This window comes from Chaetodon trifascialis, chromosome 2, assembly GCF_039877785.1.
Source record: "Chaetodon trifascialis isolate fChaTrf1 chromosome 2, fChaTrf1.hap1, whole genome shotgun sequence".
Lineage (NCBI taxonomy): Eukaryota > Metazoa > Chordata > Actinopteri > Chaetodontiformes > Chaetodontidae > Chaetodon > Chaetodon trifascialis.
In genome coordinates, this window is record NC_092057.1 from 14774981 (window position 1) to 14793697 (window position 18717).

The window sequence follows — 18717 nt, forward strand, 5'->3', positions numbered from 1 at the left end:
ATTCTGAAGAGTGAGAATCACTTTTCTGGATTCAGAGATGATGCTCGACAGAAATTCTTGAGAATTATTTATTTAAAGAGCTGACTCATGATTTCCTCAGATTAAACAACAGACACCCTCCTCGACTTGGAAGGTACCCGAGGCAGCATTTTGATTTAGCCAAAAAAATTTATTTTCAAAAGTGATTAGGGTTATTGATTACCCGAACTGTCCAAGGGTATAGTAGTGTAGTGCTTGGATTTTAAATCCCATTTGTTCCTTTGTGCCATATCCTTTTCTTGTAATCCCTTGGCCTCACATGCTTTTCCCTCCCTCTTCATGTGACACACTCCATGTTCTGTAGTAAAAACAAGCCTGTAAACTGGAGGCCTCTTCCTGCCTCGAGATATCTGACAGTCTGTCCTGGTCAGTTATCAGTCAGCAAAGGTTGCACCGAATAGTTCAGAGCTTCATTCACGACGTTGACATTTAAATTCTAAATTAACATACTGATACTAATTTTTTTTTTAAAATGTTGAATTTCTTTTTTAAGCATGTCTCATGTTTCTGTCCAAACTCTGTATTTCTGTATTGTACTAGTATCTGTTGAATTGATTTCCAGTAGTTGCTGTGTACTATCCAATCCATCCATCTAATCCAATTTCGAATAATAAAGTCCAAAAGTCAAAAATTTATTGAACCAGACAGACGTTAGCATTTCCAAAATTCACATGTTTTTTTCTCTAACAAAATATTCTGCTTTTATCCAAATTTGTTGGAGTTTAGCCTTTCAAGAACAACAGCAGCAATCTAACAGCCCCGTAAATTACATGTTGCCACAGTAACGAAAAATCTATGTTGACTCTAGCACTATTATAGTTAATTACTTCTGAAATCATTACAAAGAAAATAGATCACATTATGTATCTGCATTATTGTCATGTCTGTCTATAAGCCTGAGGGCACATTATTGTTTCATTATTTCATGCCTTTATTGAACTAGCCTGCTGCCTACATATATTTATGTTGACAAAGCCGGTGAGTTATATTGATTAAAGGAAGTCGATGTAATTAAAATAAACTAACTTGTTTAATCTGATCAAAGAACTGAGGATTTTGAATGATTTGACGATTTTGAATCGTCTGCTTTCTTTTTCTTTTCAGTCCTTCATTTTGCTCATTCCGTTGCTTCATCTGTCACGCTTTCATTGTTCACACCGAACGTTTAACCCACAGACTGTCAGTCTTCTGAGGTGAGAACATTGCCGTTATCTGTGAACCTTCCTGGCCTACTTCATTCATAGCTTAGAGGACACTCTGACTCAGCATAGCACATTGACAACCAGCCCCTGCATTGTGTCCCTTTTATCACATTTGAATGAGTTCATCATCTCTGCCTCACTTGTCTTTGTGCTCTGAAGTGGCTCCTTAATCCTGACAGAGTGATGTCAGGGTGTTGGACTCCCTTGTGGCTAACCATCAGCCACCCAGTGACACTCTCTCTCCAAAAATCCTCCTGTTTCTTTCTTTTGCGCTTCACTCACTGTTAGTGATGCTTTTCATCTGTTGTCTGGCTCCTGAACTTTGGACGTCTGAGAGCTCTGGCTGTGCTCCACAAGGCACAAGACCCGGGCGCATGACCATGGGAAGTGCAGAAGTGGGACTTTTCACTGGCTCGTCATCGTTGTTGCTGATTTTCTGGCTTTGCTAGTGTGTCGCTGGGATTTCAGGGACATTCCTCTGTAACTTCTAATTTTTACCTCCTGGCATCTCCACTGAGACTTACACATGTAAAATAACCACTTCAGCTAGTGTGGCAAATTTGACCTGCAGTATTTGTGCAAAGTATTTTAATTAAAGTGTATAAGAGTAGTTTCTCTCTGGGTGTTTGACCATGTTTTAATCATTTCTTCGCAGTGCGTTTTAAAGTAGATACTAAGCTACTTTTGAACAAGAAATTGAGAATGTTTTTGTAGAAAGCTTTTCTTTGTTGTGCAAAGCCTACTGCTGGGACACATTGACTTAACTGCTGTTCCTCAGCCTTGGAAGAAGGAAACTAGGTAGCTTAGAGAGGAGCCAAATGTGGCTAAAGAGTAGAAAAAGTTGGAAGGATGTCGAGAAATCTAAAGAATACATTTGTGTGTTCGTCTTTACTACAGTTCGAAGGAATTTCACCAATAATTTTGTGCCTTACAGTGCCTTCTGGTAACTGACTATGCCTTTCATATGATATCCTCACCTTTGTTTTTTTTTCCTCTCTCGACAAACACTGAAAAGTTTATTTTGTTTATTGGACTGAATTTCAGCTTCTCTTTTACCGGTAGTACTTGTGTAACTTCCTTCTTTTCGAGGTCAGTACTACAGTAGTTCTATTTAATTCTGACTTGGTGAGAGACACCTTGCTTGTTCAGTGTTGTTCCTCTGTGAGAGGCCAAGTCTATGGGTCACAGCCTGAGGCTGTGTTCGAGTGCTTTCCTGTCTGAGATCAGCCTCATGTTAAATGTTTCACTGTGCAAGATACTGTGTGCTGTGTGTCTAACATTAATGCTGCACTCTGAGGAGCAAACCCTCTCCTCACTTCCCTTCAGTCCTTCTAATCCACATTTCCAAAATCAGGTGTTTCATAAGCAGACTAAAAAAGGAAGGGAGCTGCAGGGAGAAGTCTAAAGAAGGAGGGTACTGGAACAAGAAATCCAGGAATGGATGACTTATGATGAGGACATACAGTAAGAAATGTGTCTGTTTGCATTCATCAAGGTCGCAGCGATCCTCAGCATGCTCTTAGTGACTACAGTCACCATTTCTGAAGAATAAATCAGATCACTGGTTTTCTCCCTGCATGATCACAGAAACAGAAGCAGTATACAGGACTGGATTACTTTTGTATGAGTCTAAACATTGTTTTTTAGGAAAATCCTGTATAGTATACTTCTAACATTTTTCAAATGAGGAACCATGAAAAATACAACTAAATTTCAACTAAAAATGCATTTGGGAGGGGAGTGACTCAATGGGAAAATAGGAGAGACTATCACCATGCTGAGCAGAAAGGAGCCATTATCAGCCAAACAAAGCACAGGGAGTGAAACAGGGAAAGGTGGGCTGAAATGAGGAAAAGCTGAACAGTACAGTAAAGAAAACAAATCCTCCTCCATCTGAAAGAGAGAGGAATGAAAGGAGCAGCACTTTCAAGCACTAAATGCATCTGTTGGTTCAAGTGTTTCAGAGAATCACGCAGTGAAAGCAGAAGGAAGAGGAAGGGGTAGATGGAGGGGGGAAAGTAAAACAGAGAGAGGTCTGTTTTTGGTGGACAGATAACAGACTCCACTCTCATGGCAGGATGACTTAAAGCAAGGAGACACAAGAAGCTAGAAGGAAGATACATTGAGGATCTGGATGCTGATGATGTTAGATTCATGAATTATCAGCAGATTAATCGATAATGAAAATAATCGTTAGTTGCAGCCATGATTCCAGTTCAGAAATATCACAGAACTACAGTGGCTGCTTTGGTGCACTGCTGCTTTTTTCTGGCTACAGAGCATGAAGTAGGGAAGTTGTAAATAGAGAAGATACAGTACAAAACACCTGTCAAACCTCAACAGGTAACCAGGGAGTGAGAACATCAAGGGAAAAGTAAAGTCAAGTAAATTTCTAGGCTCGGTGGGGTTTTGTCTTTTTTATCTTTCATAAGAATGCAGAGTAAATTAACTTCTCTCGATAAAAATATCGAGCAGCATACCCAGTTCTGGGTACATGACCTGGATGTTTATGTCCTATGTAAGCATCATTGAAAAGTATATTCAACAGGAAAAGTAGCAAATAGAACAGTAAATTGGGCTATATGTTTATGTCTGCAGCCATATCTTCTGTTATGAAAGCAGCATGCTGCACTCAAATATTTTGTAACCCAAAGTCAGTTGAAGAAGCTGCAGAAATTCCCTCTTAGCCTGAGTTCTTTGAATGTACTTCATGAATGTAAATATAGAGAGTAAAAAACAAGAGAGCCTGCAAGAGTTTCCTGGTAGATTTTTCAAACATTTAATGACACACAAACTTACACAGGCACACTTCACACACATGGAGCTGGTGCATGCTGTCACAGCACATGTCTGCACTGTCATGCAGGAAATATATTCTTTGGCTGTTTGTCAGTGAACAGCTAAAATGCCCTTAGGTAAAATTTCTGTGATTCAGATTCATGTTGGAACTGAACATACCTGAATTGGATGAGTGCAAGCTTTCCCTTTCCCTTTTCTTTTTCTTTGCCAATGTACCTTTTCATCTTTCCCCCTTCTGTAGGCATTAAAGGTCTTTAATTTATCCATTTATGAGAGGTTGAATCTGTCTTTTATTGGCCAACAGTAGCTTATAACTTATAACCATCCGGCTAGCCAACCAACCCACCAGGCCGCATAGCCATCTGGATAAGAAGGAATTCTTGGTTTAATGTTTTGTTTTTCATCCCGTTGGTCACTCATTAAACGAGTTTCTCAGCTGTTGCTCAGTATCCACCGAACAGCATAGCATGGGACAGCTTTTAACTCAAATCCTAGAAAGCATTCATAGAGCGCATACTTGTGTACGGCTGCCCCATCCTTTAAATTTGTTAATTTAATATTTGGAAATGTAGATTAAATTGCAATTGCTATGTTAGTCATGAGTCGGTCTTGAGCCACATGTGCTAGATTTCTTTACATGTTGCAGACAGAATTCGGAAAATGAATGCTGTTTGGTATCTCACCCAATAATGCACCGCTGAGTAACCGTCTAACGGAAGTATTGCATCCTTTGTATAAGTGATAGTAGCAATACCATGCTATGAAAATAATCCTCTACAAGTAGAAGTCCTGCATTCACTATCTGAAGTTAAAGTACAAAATTATTAACAACAATAAATGCTGTAATTATCACAAGTAAAAGCACCCATTATGCAGAATACCCCCTTTCAGAATGATACGTTACTGGGCATATTAAAGGCCCCACACACTCACGATTCACATGGGAGGGTGACTACATACATGATTCACTTCCTGATTGGACTTCTTTTTATGACAGGATATAAAATATGCTTAACTAGCATCTCCCTCTCTCCGGTTGCACTTATTAAGGCATCATGACTTCACTTCACTCCTTCTTATGCACCTTTTTCACAGCAGACATTTTGACCTCTGAGCCTCATTAATGATGGCTGCATCCCACTTAGAAGAAGTCTTGCTGTTCTGGCTGCTGGGGCACTTAACAGAACTGAGCCATTGTTTATTGGTCTATTGATATGTTGAGATTGTGACCCCACAATATTACCATATTATCCACCATAGCCCCACTCAACTTCAGGCTGAGTAGAGGTACAGTCAGTCAACTGAAAACACTGTGTGTAGAGCTTCGAAGTTATCAGATTATTATTACCAAACCATTAACTTGTAAGCAGCATTATAATGTAGCTGCTTCAGGCAGAGATAATCTTTACAGCTAAATGTGCTGTTGAGTGGTTTAATCTCTAGGAATGCGTCATACTTTATAAGATGATCATATGCTTTTGATGTAGAATCTTAATCTGTAAAGTAACAGTAAATGCAGCTGTCAGGTAAATGTCGTGGAGTGTAAAATATGATATATCTGAATTATAGCAAAGTACAAATACCTCAAAATCGTACTGTAATCCCTTCCCACCACTGCACTGCAGTTTTCATTACACTGAGGGCATTTAGCTGACGCACTGATCCAGAGCAGCTTACAGTTAAGACAGAACAGAGCGCCCAGTGTGCTGGAGTGAAGCAGGTACTGTTTTGATAAAAGGAGTGAGCACACCTCATGCCGATGCAAGACACAGCAGGACCCTGGGGGAAGCGTGTCTGAGAGACTGCAGATTTAGTAGCTGCTCAGGCATCTCCCATTAATGACATCACTGATGTGACTCAACCACTGCTTCTGCTTTGCTCGTCTACTTCCTCCTTTTTATTCTTTGGTCTGGTACGCGGCCTGTGTGGCGTAGCAAACTGGGCCCACAATAGGAGAAGCATATGCATGTTGGCAGCTGCTGAAAATAGTCTGGCTTGTGTGTTTATGTAGTATAACATCTTTTGTCCATAAGTGTTCGTGTGTGTGTATATCAATCTCTCTGTCTCTGTCTCTGTCTCTGTCTCTGTCTCTCTCTCTCTCTCTCTCTCTCTCTCTCTCTCTCTCTCTCTCTCTCTCTATATATATATATATATATGTATATGTATGTGTGTGTGTGTGTGTGTGTGTGTGTGTGTGTGTGTGTGTGTGTGTGTATGTATGTATGTATGTATGTATGTATGTATGTATGTATAATCAAGGTGGTACACGCAATCACAAGACAACGGCACAGCAAACTTCCTACTTAGACTTGCCCTAGTTTTTGTGTGTGTGTGTGTGTGTGTGTGTGTGTGTGTGTGTGTGTGTGTGTGTGTGTGTGTGTGTGTGTGTGTGTGTGTGTGTGTGTGTGTGTGTATGTGTGTGTGTGTGTGTGTTGCTGTTATGTATTTTTACAAAGAGGAAGTTGTTGTTGGTAGTACCCTGGGAAATGCTGATGAGTTTATGAAGATATTAGTCATGTTTGTCAAAGTAGACAATACATTAAACAAGTAAAAGAAAAAACCTGCTGGCTGTAGGACAATCTGTCCTCTGTCCCTCATGCAGAAATGACCACTGGTCCCTCACTCAGGGACAATGAGCTCAAGCAGCTTGCTCTCACTGTGTGTAATCAGGTGTTGTACAAGGATGAGAGGGGAGTTTTCTCTGTCTATTGGCCGTTAGTTACAGTCTTGATCTTATCATCAAAAGTCTGCAGCTGAACAGCACAGAGTGTCCCCGCTGTACAAAGATCACCCTGTGAGACACAGTGTAGGTCATCGGTGTGCCGACAGACATGTGTAAATGAGTATTTACAAACCAAAATTTACAAACATGTGTTGCAATCAGATGCCACCATTGCATTTTCTTTCTTTCTTGTTTTTTTTTTTTTTGCTGTGTTGCTAATGCTTTTATTTTGACAAATGACACATGTGGGGTATCACCCCTGCCTTTCACAGTGTCATTCTTTATTTTTATTTAGGCAATCCCTTCACTACTGAAGCTTTTCAAACCTGCTCAGATGCAGATTAAACCATGATTGTGGTCCATTTGAAGTTTAACTACTTTGGATTACAGCCCCGACCACAGGCCCGTGAGCAAATGACAAATGGAAACCCTGTATTTAGTCATATTTTTGTTTGCGTATGTCTGCTTTTGGACCATACTGAGGATTTTGCTAGATAGTAGAGAATTGGTTTATGCTTCTGGAGTGAATTGAAGTTTGTATGCAGGTTTTGGTACTTCTTTGCTGTTTTAACATGTTTTGAGTATATTGTGACGCATATGAATTTACGCTGGCCATAGCCACAGAAACAGCCACCTTTCAGCATACAGGAGGTGAAGTGAATACAGATGAACAGAGATGTTACAGTTGGGGTTGTTGACACAGAGCCTGTTTCTCTAACCTCACCTAGCCTTTTTGAAAAAAATGGTTTACTTCTGTCTGTACGTTTTTGTCTTAAAATCTGGCTTAAGCAATGTGTCAGACTGTTTTAATGGTCATGGCAATCCTCTGTGTTAGTCATGGAAAGAGTGGTTACAGGAAAGGATTTTTGTGTGAGTGAGAACCCTGAGTTTCGGCACATTTGTTTTAGGCCGTCCTCATTCAACCCTCAGTGCCTGCTTATCTGCAGACCAGCCCAGGTTAAAAAGAACAGCAACGCATCTGCATCATAAAACAAAGAGATAAACTTCTTGTAAAATACTTGAATGAGCAGAAAATACTTCTGAATTTCATGTTGCTTGATCGTCTACAAATGAAGAGAATTTATGTAGCCGCCAGGGATTGTTCTTCATCCTACAGAGCAATTATTTAATGTATCTGTGCAGTGTGGGAATAATAAATGGCCCCGTCTTAACGGAAATATCCAGGAAGCCAGACAAGAGCAACAAAACATTCTCTGCCGTTCTGCTCAGTTTCCAGTGCTCCTCTTTTTTTACCAGGCAGGGCTGCATCTGTGAAGTTTGAAAATTAGTGTTTACATAGATTATATAAACTACAGTCACAGCCAAGCAATATAAAAGTATAACACATAATCTCTTAACTTATTGGTTTCCGGAATAAAGTTTCTGAATGGCAGTGAATGTGCACCGTTGCTCACAACAACAAAGTGAACATTTTCAACTCGCCATGTTCATGCTACTCTCTGACAGCTGGATCCATTTGGGATTTCAGCCAGAGACCCAGAGGGAGGCAGAGCTGTGGCCCATCGTCCTCTCTACTGTAATGCAGCTGCAAGTGTTGATTTCAGTGGGGAGTTCAGCTGCTGAGTAAATGTAACATAAAACTTGACTGCGGTGATAAACAGTGCTTGCCTCCTACTGCTGATTCCTTGAATGCATCACAAGATGGAGACAAACTGAGTGCCCCCCCCCCCCCCCCAAAAAAAAAAAAGCCAAGCGCTATCTCATTTTCCCTGACATTGCAGCATCCCTCTTGAATTGATTAACGCAAAGTGACCCCTGACACGTGAGCCCTGACACGGCGTCTGGTGGATCTTCACAGCACCAGATAATATTTGACACTTTAAATAGGTTGTGGTATGAGTAAGAGTTTTATTTTAAACATGTGGCCATCGCTATGTGAAATTGGACCTCCGCCCTTCTCTAAAAATTTGGTTACATTAAAATTCAACTTTTGAAAGCAGAAGAAAAATATTGACAGTAGGTCAAATGACTATCTGTAGCGTGAAAGTGTCCCTCGTACTGACTCTGCAGTTCCCCTCGGCAGAGTTTTAGCATCCATCAGCTCATGAACCCACTGTACACTCACTGTCCAGCACCGAACACCAGAAACATCAAGTCAGCTACAACCTGATGAACAAAGGGAAGTATTTAGCTGCAAAAAGGCCAAATGTTCCCCTCAAGAGATTATATATGCCCAACAAAGCTAGATGGAGAGTGGAATATGGGACTTGAGGTTGCCAGATCACAAGAAACAAAACAAAACTCAGATTAATGTTGCTCCATGTGTGCAAGATGTGTAAATATCCAACGCTTTACGAACACCTTCAGCACAACAACTTATTAAGGCAATGATATGACAGTGTCGTGTTTGCAGCCAGAGAAATCAGTTATGCTGCTTTAAGATTGAAGTAAGGGATGTTGCCAGTTCAGCAGAACTGCCTCTGGAGTAAACAGCTGCAGCATCCTCTGGGCTCCGAAGGGTTTTTCTTTTTGCTGAACATGTCAACAGTAATGTTGTGCCTTTAAGGTTTAGTTGAAACTTCAAATCATTTACTTTAATATTGCCAGTTTCAGCTTCAGCGACCATGTGTTTATGATCCCTCTGTGAGAGCGCTTGAAATGTCAGCTTATTGGTCTGTAATAGTTGTTTTGGAGCATTGGAATTAATCATATTTCTGCTTTCCTTCTGTTTTTCTGTTTCTGCATTTTGAGTGGGAAGGTGTGCATGTGTGTGCCCCTGTTTGCAGGTCTGAGTGTGAGTGTTATTGTGTTAGTCATGAGTAGGTGGAGATGATGGAAATGGTCAAGATTCATGGATCTTCAGAGGACGAGATAGAAGTTTTTGTAAAGGTCTTCACTCTCATAACACAGACGGTGTGCTGAGAGCATTTAGGTTGCACGCAAAAAGCCAAAATATGCACAATATGGAAATGTCAAGATGGGGATACTGGTCAACATTCAGCTTTAAATACTTTTATAAGAAATAAAAGTAGACATCACAGAGAAGAATGGGTAACCAAAGTTTACGGGGAACGAAGAGGAAAAAGGGAAAGGAGGGGTCAGGAGGAAAGGAAAGAAGGGAATCAAATAAAGGGAAAGTGAGGACAAAGCCTGCTTTGAGACGAAAGGTCTCAATTTGGCTTCTTTTCAACACAGGAAGATATCACAAGGGCTGCTCTATTCCAGGGAACCATAACACACATTACACCATATGGCGGGTTAGCTCATAGCAAGGTGTGGCATCTACATTGATTAATGGAACATTTGTGGTTCATAAGTGTTTATTTCAGTGTCAGTGTTGTAGCCACCTGTTTCTGGATATGTGCCATTGGTACGGGGGCAGTGTGAGCACCCAGTCAAATGCCACCTTTAGAAATGGGGATAATGTTTGTTCAATTAAGTACCCTAAGAGAGTGAGTGAGAGTTTTGAATCGTTCCCAAAACAGCACGATTGAAAAGATGTTGGATGCTGCACGGGCTCTCAAGCCTGAAGTCAGTGGTGTATTTTGAGTATTTGTCTTTTCTTATGCTCACATGGATATTGGTACTTATTGGTTTAACTGTACTTTGGCTGCTTGAAGTTGACTTTTATTCCAGTAGTTCCAAGTTCTTATCTCCTGCCTGCTGTCCCTCCAGGTTCCCGAGATCATCAGTACGTTGAGGCAGGTTGGCAAGAGCTCGGCACGCAATGATGACATCACCATCCATGCCAGCAAAACTTCCAGTGCAGGCAGCGATCCCTCTGAAACATGTTTTTCTTCTCTCTCCACAACGACAACCACCATAGCACCATCTATTGCTGTGTCTCCAACAGCCTTTGCCAAGAAGTTTGAGGTGCTGTTTTGCGGCCGTGTGAGTGTCGCGCACAAGAAAGCCCCTCCTGCCCTGATCGACGAGTGCATCGAGAAGTTTAGCCAGTTGCATGGCTCAGGGAAGAGTGATAAAGGAGGAAATAGTGGGGGATTGGTGGGTGGGCTGAGGAGGGCATTAACCTCGTCATCCAATGGACTAGTAGGAGGTGGTGCAGTTGGTAATGGTGCTGCAGGGAGCCCAACCACCGGCAAGCGTCCAGTCCTGTTTAAAAGAGACCCCAGCTTTCCCTGTCTGCAGGCCCTGGATGAGAATGGACTCTCACCAGAGATCTCTCACACCAACACTACTGACGCACAGGCCAACTCAGCTGGAGTACAGCCCACCAGCCTGCAGGAGAACAGGACCATGCTGTTTACGGTAATGTTCATGAATGGACACACAGAAACAGCAACCTTTCAGAAACAATAGCGAGTATGCTCTAATTACTCTGCTTCCACTTTTTATGGCCTTTATTTGATAGTTATAATCCATTACAATTAGAGAAGATATAACTGTATTTATCCTGAGGGAACTTGTGCGGCGAAATCAGACAAACACTCTTTATTGTGAGTTCTTCCAGCTCGCACACAACCGTTTTCATAGATGTGTTTGTTGGGAATAAGAAGGCTTCGTGGCGCAGTAAAGTGCAATTTTGGATTCCCTAAATAACAAGTTCTCATACACAGTCGCTCATAAAGGTCAGAGTGGGAGAGAAAAAAGAGAAGCAAAAGTATAAATCCCCTAATGAGTCACCAAATGCTGACTGCGGCTCAAAATGAGCTCAGTCACGCTCCCCTTGTTCGCCTTTATTTGACCTCAGTGACCTCCTGCCAACAGTTTTCCTGTTTGTGCTCCAGACAGGAAACAGTGACAGTTGGCACAGGAACCACCAGGGCCTGTTGCTGTGTCTCTCAAAAGACATATTATTGACAGTGATGATACATCCTGCTGCTGCTGTGGATAGTTGACAGAATGACCTCAACCTGGTGACATCATCACCTCAGTTTTGAAGACGCAGATAAAATCCCCCCTTTTTCCTCCAGAAAGAGCTTGATTATGTGATTCCTGTGTGATAGAGACATACAATGAAGGACAGCTTGTTCACAGAAGGAGAAGCTGTGCTCACAGAGCTCCAAGACTTGACATTTAACACACAAGATCATTTTATGATCATGAGTCCCTTTTTGAGGTTTTGGAGTGATAATGACTCATGTTGTAAAGGTTGGGGATATCCCTGAAAGCGGAACAGTCTTAAAATCCATTTTTGCTTTTATGCAAAGAGGAGAAATGAAACTTGGTAAATCCAATAATTAAAAAAGAATTAAAAGTATTTTTCGGCTCTGCTTTATTTCACGTAATCATTGATCAAGGCTTGTGGTGGTTCACCCTATGAACCGGTTCACTGATACAGGCTTTCTTGCCATTAAACAGGTCTATATGTCCTAAAAATGCTGAAATTCAGTGTGAGAAATTGGAATGTAGTTGAGGCTTGAGGCTCATTATTGCACACCACAGACCTCACTACTCACACAAACACACAGAAGAACACACTACACACTGCAAGCCTATGGAAGCACACATAGCCTCTCAAAGAGTCAAACTATGTTGTCTTTTTGTTTTCTTTGCTTTAGGTGGGAAGGTCTCAGATCTTCTTGGTTAGTCCAGACACGAAGAAAGTTGCCATAGAGAAGAGTTTCAGAGAAATCTCCTTCTGCTCACAGGTATGAAGCACTGCGTGTCTTCCACATAATTCTCTGTTTGCTTGCTTGCTGCTTGTGTGATTTTTAAACTTACTCTGAATCCTTAAACCACCTTGTAATTTCTTCCCAGGGTATTCGTCACGTGGATCACTTTGGCTTCATCTGCAGGGAGACAGTGGAAGGCGGCAGCTGCCACTTCGTTTGCTATGTCTTCCAGTGTACTGACGAATCACTGGTGAGAGCTGGAGAATGTAGGGAGAGCGTAGTATAACATGGCAGGAAAAGGATGGGGCATGTGTAGAAAACATAGTTCTACACATATTTTGTCCTTGTTTTTTATTTTTCTGCCTCCATCCAGATTTTGTTTTATTTTTAACAACACAGGTAACAAAGCAAAATCCATACTTCCATTGGTCCAATTCATTATCTCATTCATTTATAATGCATATCTACATGCCTGGAAACGTCTCCAGTATAATTGGTCAGGCGAAGCAGTGGAACAGTCTGTGCATATGTGCAATTCCACTTATCCATATATTTCCATATCATCACCTCCCACTCAGTTGATCAGCCCACTCAGTTTAATTTGACACCTCGCAAGTTTGCTTTGGATTAAATTTGAGCACCACAATAGAAGAAGCTGGCATTATTCACCAGTGTTGTTTTCTATCAATCAAGATTAAATTCTGCTTTAATTCTTTAGGCCAGTGCCTCAGGACATCTGTGGTTCACTGAGTCCTGGTGTGCCAAATGGACTGTCAGTTTGATAGAAAACTGTCATTAGATGGATGTGCTCCACTGTATAATAGTTCACTGTTGTTGCAGTGTGAATGGCTCATACTTGATACTTCCTGTAATTCTTGAAATAATGAGTCACACAGCCTGATAAACATCAGTAATTGTGACTGTTCCAGTGCTGCCAGAGTAACCTGGACAACCTGTGTGGAAAAACTGTTCTACTTTACTTGTATATTCACTTCTAGCAGTTTTATATTGCCGATCATACAATATATGAAAATACCCTGAAAGGCTATATGATGAAGGTAGGATGGATGAAAATCTGTGTTGTGTTCCTGTAGGTGGATGAGATCATGCTGACTTTGAAGCAGGCGTTCTCTGTGGCAGCCCTGCAGCAGAATGCAAAGACCCAGAGCCAGCAGTGTGACAGCTGCCCCATGCAGCAACTCCACCGCCTGTGTGAGAGGATAGAAGGTAGAAAACTGTCCCTGTGCCCCATCACAGTACCCATCAGACAATGAGTAAAAGCTGAAAGTATTTTCAATTGGAATTGGTTGGAGTAATGTTCATAGGTTGATATACCTCTTTAAATCATTTAATATAGTGGCAAAAGGCTGAGCCTCACGCTGGATTTCATTAATATTTGATATGAAATGTGTTCTGTGAGGGGACACTCCATGTGAACATGATGGATAAAAGAACCAGTGATAAAGACAGAGCGCCTGTGTGAAGAACAGCTAGACACACACTGTAGACGCACACGGACTACATGTATCTGAAGTGAGACTAATCTTGTCACCTGTATTTCAGGTCTACACCCATCTAAAACCAAGCTGGAGCTTCAGAAATACTTGGCCACTCTGGACAACCAGGAGCAAGCTTCAGTCTTTGAAAATGCTATGGTATGTGGTATTTTCTGTTTAAAGAACCGGTAGAACAAGGTGGACATTCCTAGAGTTCTCTTTGAGGTGATTGCAACTAGAAACAAACCATTCAGTTTGCAAATTCATCTGAGTTCATCACGACTGAATCACCGCCAAATCGCAGGTTTTTCATTGGAGATTTAGAGTGACGCACTGATTCCTCTTTACACGTGAATTAAATATTTCTGCCACCTCATCGCTCTGTTTCCTTCATGCTCCATGTCGCTCTTTTTGACTCTTTCAGATTTTCTGTCTCTTTCCCAAAAACACAAATGGATTTGTTTGATAAAGCACACTCATCTGACTGTTGGCAGTCAATAATGTAAATGTATTTAACCATCATTGTTACTGCAGATTGTTGTACAGATAAAGGTGGATCTTGAAAGGCGAATGTCTTCAAATGTTTTGCTATGGCTCTGTTGACATCTGCTGGTGCTGTACGTGAACTGCAATGCTACAAAAGTCCTGAATGGTTCCCATCAGCTGATCCCTACTCTTCTGACATTAATTCAGGATCATTTATCCTTGTCTTGTAGTATAAATACAGTGTGCAACCATTTGTTAGGTTTTACCCTTGTGCTCCTGACCTTGGAAGTTGGTATTCATTTATTTATTTAGCTGTCCTCAATTTTGAGCAACCTGCTGCACAAAACAGCACAATGTATCCAGTGCTGTTATGTAACGTACAGTACAAAACCTTCAATGCTGGACACTACTTTTTGGTCACCATTTACAAACCGTTCTCCATATATCAGGGCCAGGGTTGAACAAAAAAATTATATATATCTAAAAAAAATATGTCTGATGACGTTTGATGTGTGTGTGTTTCAGAGGGCTCGCCCTAAGAGCGATCAGGAGGAGAATGAATTGGTGATGGCTTCTTTGAGGAGTCTGTATGAGGAGAGACAGAGGAGCCATCAGCACACACTGTGTGGAGACAGCAAACAGGTAGATTTTGTATATACACTGCTGTAGTTCACAGAGGAAAGATAACTGGAAAAAAGTATTTCATATGTTTAATGTGTCATGCTATACTGCACTTGTGAGGACCTGTCTCTCATTCACTGTCTTGCTTTCTGTCTATGTCCCCGTTTCTCTCTCCGTGTTTGTGTAGGTGTGTGAGGATGCAGCTCCAGCCCCAGTGGAGGCTCAGCAGCAGAGTAGCAGTCGGCAGCGACTGGAGCAGTTCAAGAGCCGAGCCAAGCGCTCTCTCACTGAGTCCCTGGAGGGGATCTGGAAGGTAACGGTGCTCTTTATTTGTATTCAGTAATGCTCAGAATTATCACTCCTTGCATTAAGACGTGATTAAGGTCCTTGGAGTAGTGTCTTTGGTAAGATGTAAAAGCCACATGCTATAGATAACCTTGGCTTGTGTGTGTATTTGGCAGGCAAGCAGCAAGACCAGAGCTCAGAGGGACAATAGTGTTGGAAGTGACAGCGGCTCTTCCACTTGTACAGTCAAAAGCAGCCAGGACCATCCTTGTCTGGATGACCCCTTGCCTCCCTCCACCCAGCTGCGCCCCACCAGCCCACTCAGGTAAACACACTTAAACACACATGCCTGCACACTGACTCATAGCTTGGGTCAGAACAGTCAGCGCTATAAAGGTCACAGCAGTTCCTGGTTTTTTGAAGAAGAATTTTTATGATTAAAGGTTTTTTTTTGTTGTTGTTTTTTTACCCTGAGTTCAAGGGACAGCTGAGAAGGAAGTGACAGCTCCTCTATTATCTTTCAGCAATTCAGACCAGTCCTCCTTAGACACAGATAACAGCTCTTGGTATAGTCATGTGGAGCCTCTCCAATATGGGACCACCACACCGTTAGCTTTAGGGATCAGCTATGATGCCATTTGGGTGGCAGACAAAATGGTTTTTTGTTCTGCTGACACCTGGCTATGATCAATCTCGCAGCACTTTTCCCTCCAAAATTGTCTTCCCTGAGAAAAATGTACTTACAGCTGTATCGGTGGTCATGATATATTGTGGACACTGTGTAGTCTTCCTCACACACTTTTCCTCATCATCTCCAGGTGCCACAACTCAACAGGAGACCTGAAGCGCCTTGACTCCTCTCTCCCCCTCTCGCCCTCCTCCTCCTCTTTACCCGGTGATGCTCAGCCACAGGGCTTCCGCCGACGGGCCAGCACCTTCAGCCACCCTCCCACCCCTTCCTCAGCAGAGTACTCACCGATGCACATACTAACTCACACGCCACAGGACCCTACTGCAGCCTCCAAGCCCAAGCTCGTACGACACTACTCCGTCAGCACCGACACTCCACACCAGAGCAAGTAAAGAGAGTGTGTGTGCATGTTTGTCTGTGTGTTTGTGCAGGTAGACAAGTAAGTGTCCGATTGAGGAATTGATTTTACTCAGTAGAATTCAGTATTATGAGATTTGAGATCACATAAGGACATGCAGGCATTGAACAAAGTATTTCCAGGGCTCAGTCATTGACTGTTGCGTCCTGATTTTTTTTTTCTTTACCAAAAAATAAAACAAAGCAATAGCTATCACATATTACAACATGTCACATGGAAATCATGTGTAGAAATAGTGCCTACCAGTTTAATTAGTCTCTCATCTGAAGGGATCTCACTGCCATGAGATACTAAGTTGAGCTGGAAGAAAATGAGAGAGGATTGGTAACAGTTTCCTTTAAACTTACAGGCTTTGTGGTGTTTTCCCACTGTGCTGTATAATAATAAGATAAAAACTTGGGAAAAACTTGGTAGACCTCTACAGCCTGCTCCTTATCTCTGCTTGAGGCTATCAGCGCTAGGCTATCTTAACCGCTGCTAGCATAGCACAGCCGAATCTCCAAGTGGTCTGTAGGTAATGTTACATTGTGGGTGATGTAGGTGCTGGGTTTGAAGAAGAAAGTGTGAAACGAAAAAAATCAGTATCTGTGCTTCTGCTGCATGGATATTTAGACTTTTTTAACTGTCCATTATGAGTCTGACTTATTGGAGTTCAATGCTAAGTCAGTGGAGTGCTCTTATAATTTCATTCAGGTGTAATGGTCAATAAATACAGAATGTTATGTGGTATCATTTGTAGTCATACATTTGCCATTTAAACCAGGAAAAGACAGTATTTATAGTTCAACAACATTATCACAAACCAAAATCTAAATCCACTCACATAAACTGCCTCCCAGCTCTACCACTCTTCCTCTTTCTCTTCATCTTTTTTTCTGTTTTCATACTGTTTCAGTATCTTTGACGATCTTTGCTCTCTTTCTCTTGGCTTGCTCTTTCTTTATTTGCACCATTTCTCAGACATGTCCCAACCGACTCCACCCTTCCTCCCATTCCTCCCTGCCCTTCATCTCACTCTCCTCTTCTCGCTCATCATCCTTCCTCACCTTCTGCTGGAGCCCGGCTCAATAGAAGAAGGTGAGAATCCTACGCTGGCTTTCTGTTCAACTCAGTATCTCCTTTATCTGTTTTGTGTGCACCCATTCATTGTTCAAACCTTCTTTTGACCGTGTTTTCCATGTTATTATGTAAGGCCCCGTGTAAAAGTAATCCAAGCCGAATCTCTTCAAAAATTGAACAATTTTCAGCCTTTTTCACTTCAGCACTCTGTAATAAAAGATGCAGCCGTGTGGCAGCCTTGAATAACGGAGGAGTCACATCCTTCCATTGAAATCAATGGAGCTCAAAAGCATTTCTCAGAAGCCATGTGTCTCTTTGTGTGAATGGGGCTTAAGTTTCTTTTTATCTGTTTTCTGCCTCCTTTTTTCACTGCCATCTCTCCATCTCAGTACCCTGGGTGATCTGCGTGCTCGTCTTCACTCCTCCTCCTCTGTCCCTAATTTTCTGAAATTTCAATTTCTGGCCCCTGTCCATGAGAATGATTCTCCTGAGCTAAGGAGCAGGTACACACACGTACACCAAATAATCACACGTTAGTGTGTCCAGCATAGTTATGGATGACTTAAACTGATTTTATGTCTCTATTTTTGATATATCCTGAATGTTTATTCGGGCATATTATGTAACCATTCATGTGCGTGTGGTTGGATGTGTTTTAGTGATGTAGCAGCTCTGTCCACACCAAGTGCAGCATGTGGGGTAGGGGAAAGTCCTCTGCGCAGCCACAGGCACTCATGGAGGCAGCAGATCTTCCTACGAGTCGCTACACCTCAGAAGAACACAGAGAGCAACGGTAAGTTTGGACATGCTGTTTGATTTGACCCTGTGCAAGAACGTCTCTCTCTCAATGGGGCTCCACCCAGTTTCCTTTGATTTACACAGGTGACTCAGTCCCTACAAAGTATATCACTGTTTATCTAAGAAGCGGTCATGTTGCTGCGTTTACCCTGCAAACATAGTGAAATGTATTTAGAGGACGAAGACACCACCTTTTGTATTAGAGCAGAATCACAATGAAATGGATAGCAATTATAACAGATTTGAATAGGTTAGCATTGGCTGTAGGCTACAAAAGATGTTCCTTTTCTACTTCTCCTTCGTATTTCCGTGGTACTACTTCGTATTTCCGTGGTACTTACATACTATAGATTGAAATACTCATCCTGAAAAAAACCCCCAGCTCAAATCAACCATATCCATCCATCCATCCATTTTCTATGCCGCTTATCCCTTTCGGGGTCACGGGGGGGCCGGAGCCTATCTCGGCTGTCAACGGGCGAGAGGCGGTGTACACCCTGGACCGGTCGCCAGCCTATCGCAGGGCACATACACACAATCATTCACACTCACACTCACACCTAG

General features: G+C 41.9%; 1 protein-coding gene across 3 annotated transcripts in view; it reads left to right on the forward strand.

The window, feature by feature from the left end:
* tbc1d1 (TBC1 (tre-2/USP6, BUB2, cdc16) domain family, member 1) overlaps positions 1-18717 on the forward strand; it is a 44814-nt gene that overhangs the window by 7164 nt on the left and 18933 nt on the right. For 2 of the 3 annotated variants that reach the window (XM_070977220.1, XM_070977241.1), the window contains 12 exons: positions 10399-10992; positions 12246-12335; positions 12445-12549; positions 13394-13526; positions 13863-13954; positions 14807-14923; positions 15090-15215; positions 15364-15512; positions 16006-16266; positions 17257-17373; positions 17745-17858; positions 18015-18148. In XM_070977220.1, coding sequence (XP_070833321.1) covers positions 10399-10992; positions 12246-12335; positions 12445-12549; positions 13394-13526; positions 13863-13954; positions 14807-14923; positions 15090-15215; positions 15364-15512; positions 16006-16266; positions 17257-17373; positions 17745-17858; positions 18015-18148 — 2032 coding nt within the window. The remainder of the gene's footprint in view (positions 1-10398; positions 10993-12245; positions 12336-12444; positions 12550-13393; positions 13527-13862; positions 13955-14806; positions 14924-15089; positions 15216-15363; positions 15513-16005; positions 16267-17256; positions 17374-17744; positions 17859-18014; positions 18149-18717) is intronic. The other variant, XM_070977231.1, reaches the window with a different exon arrangement.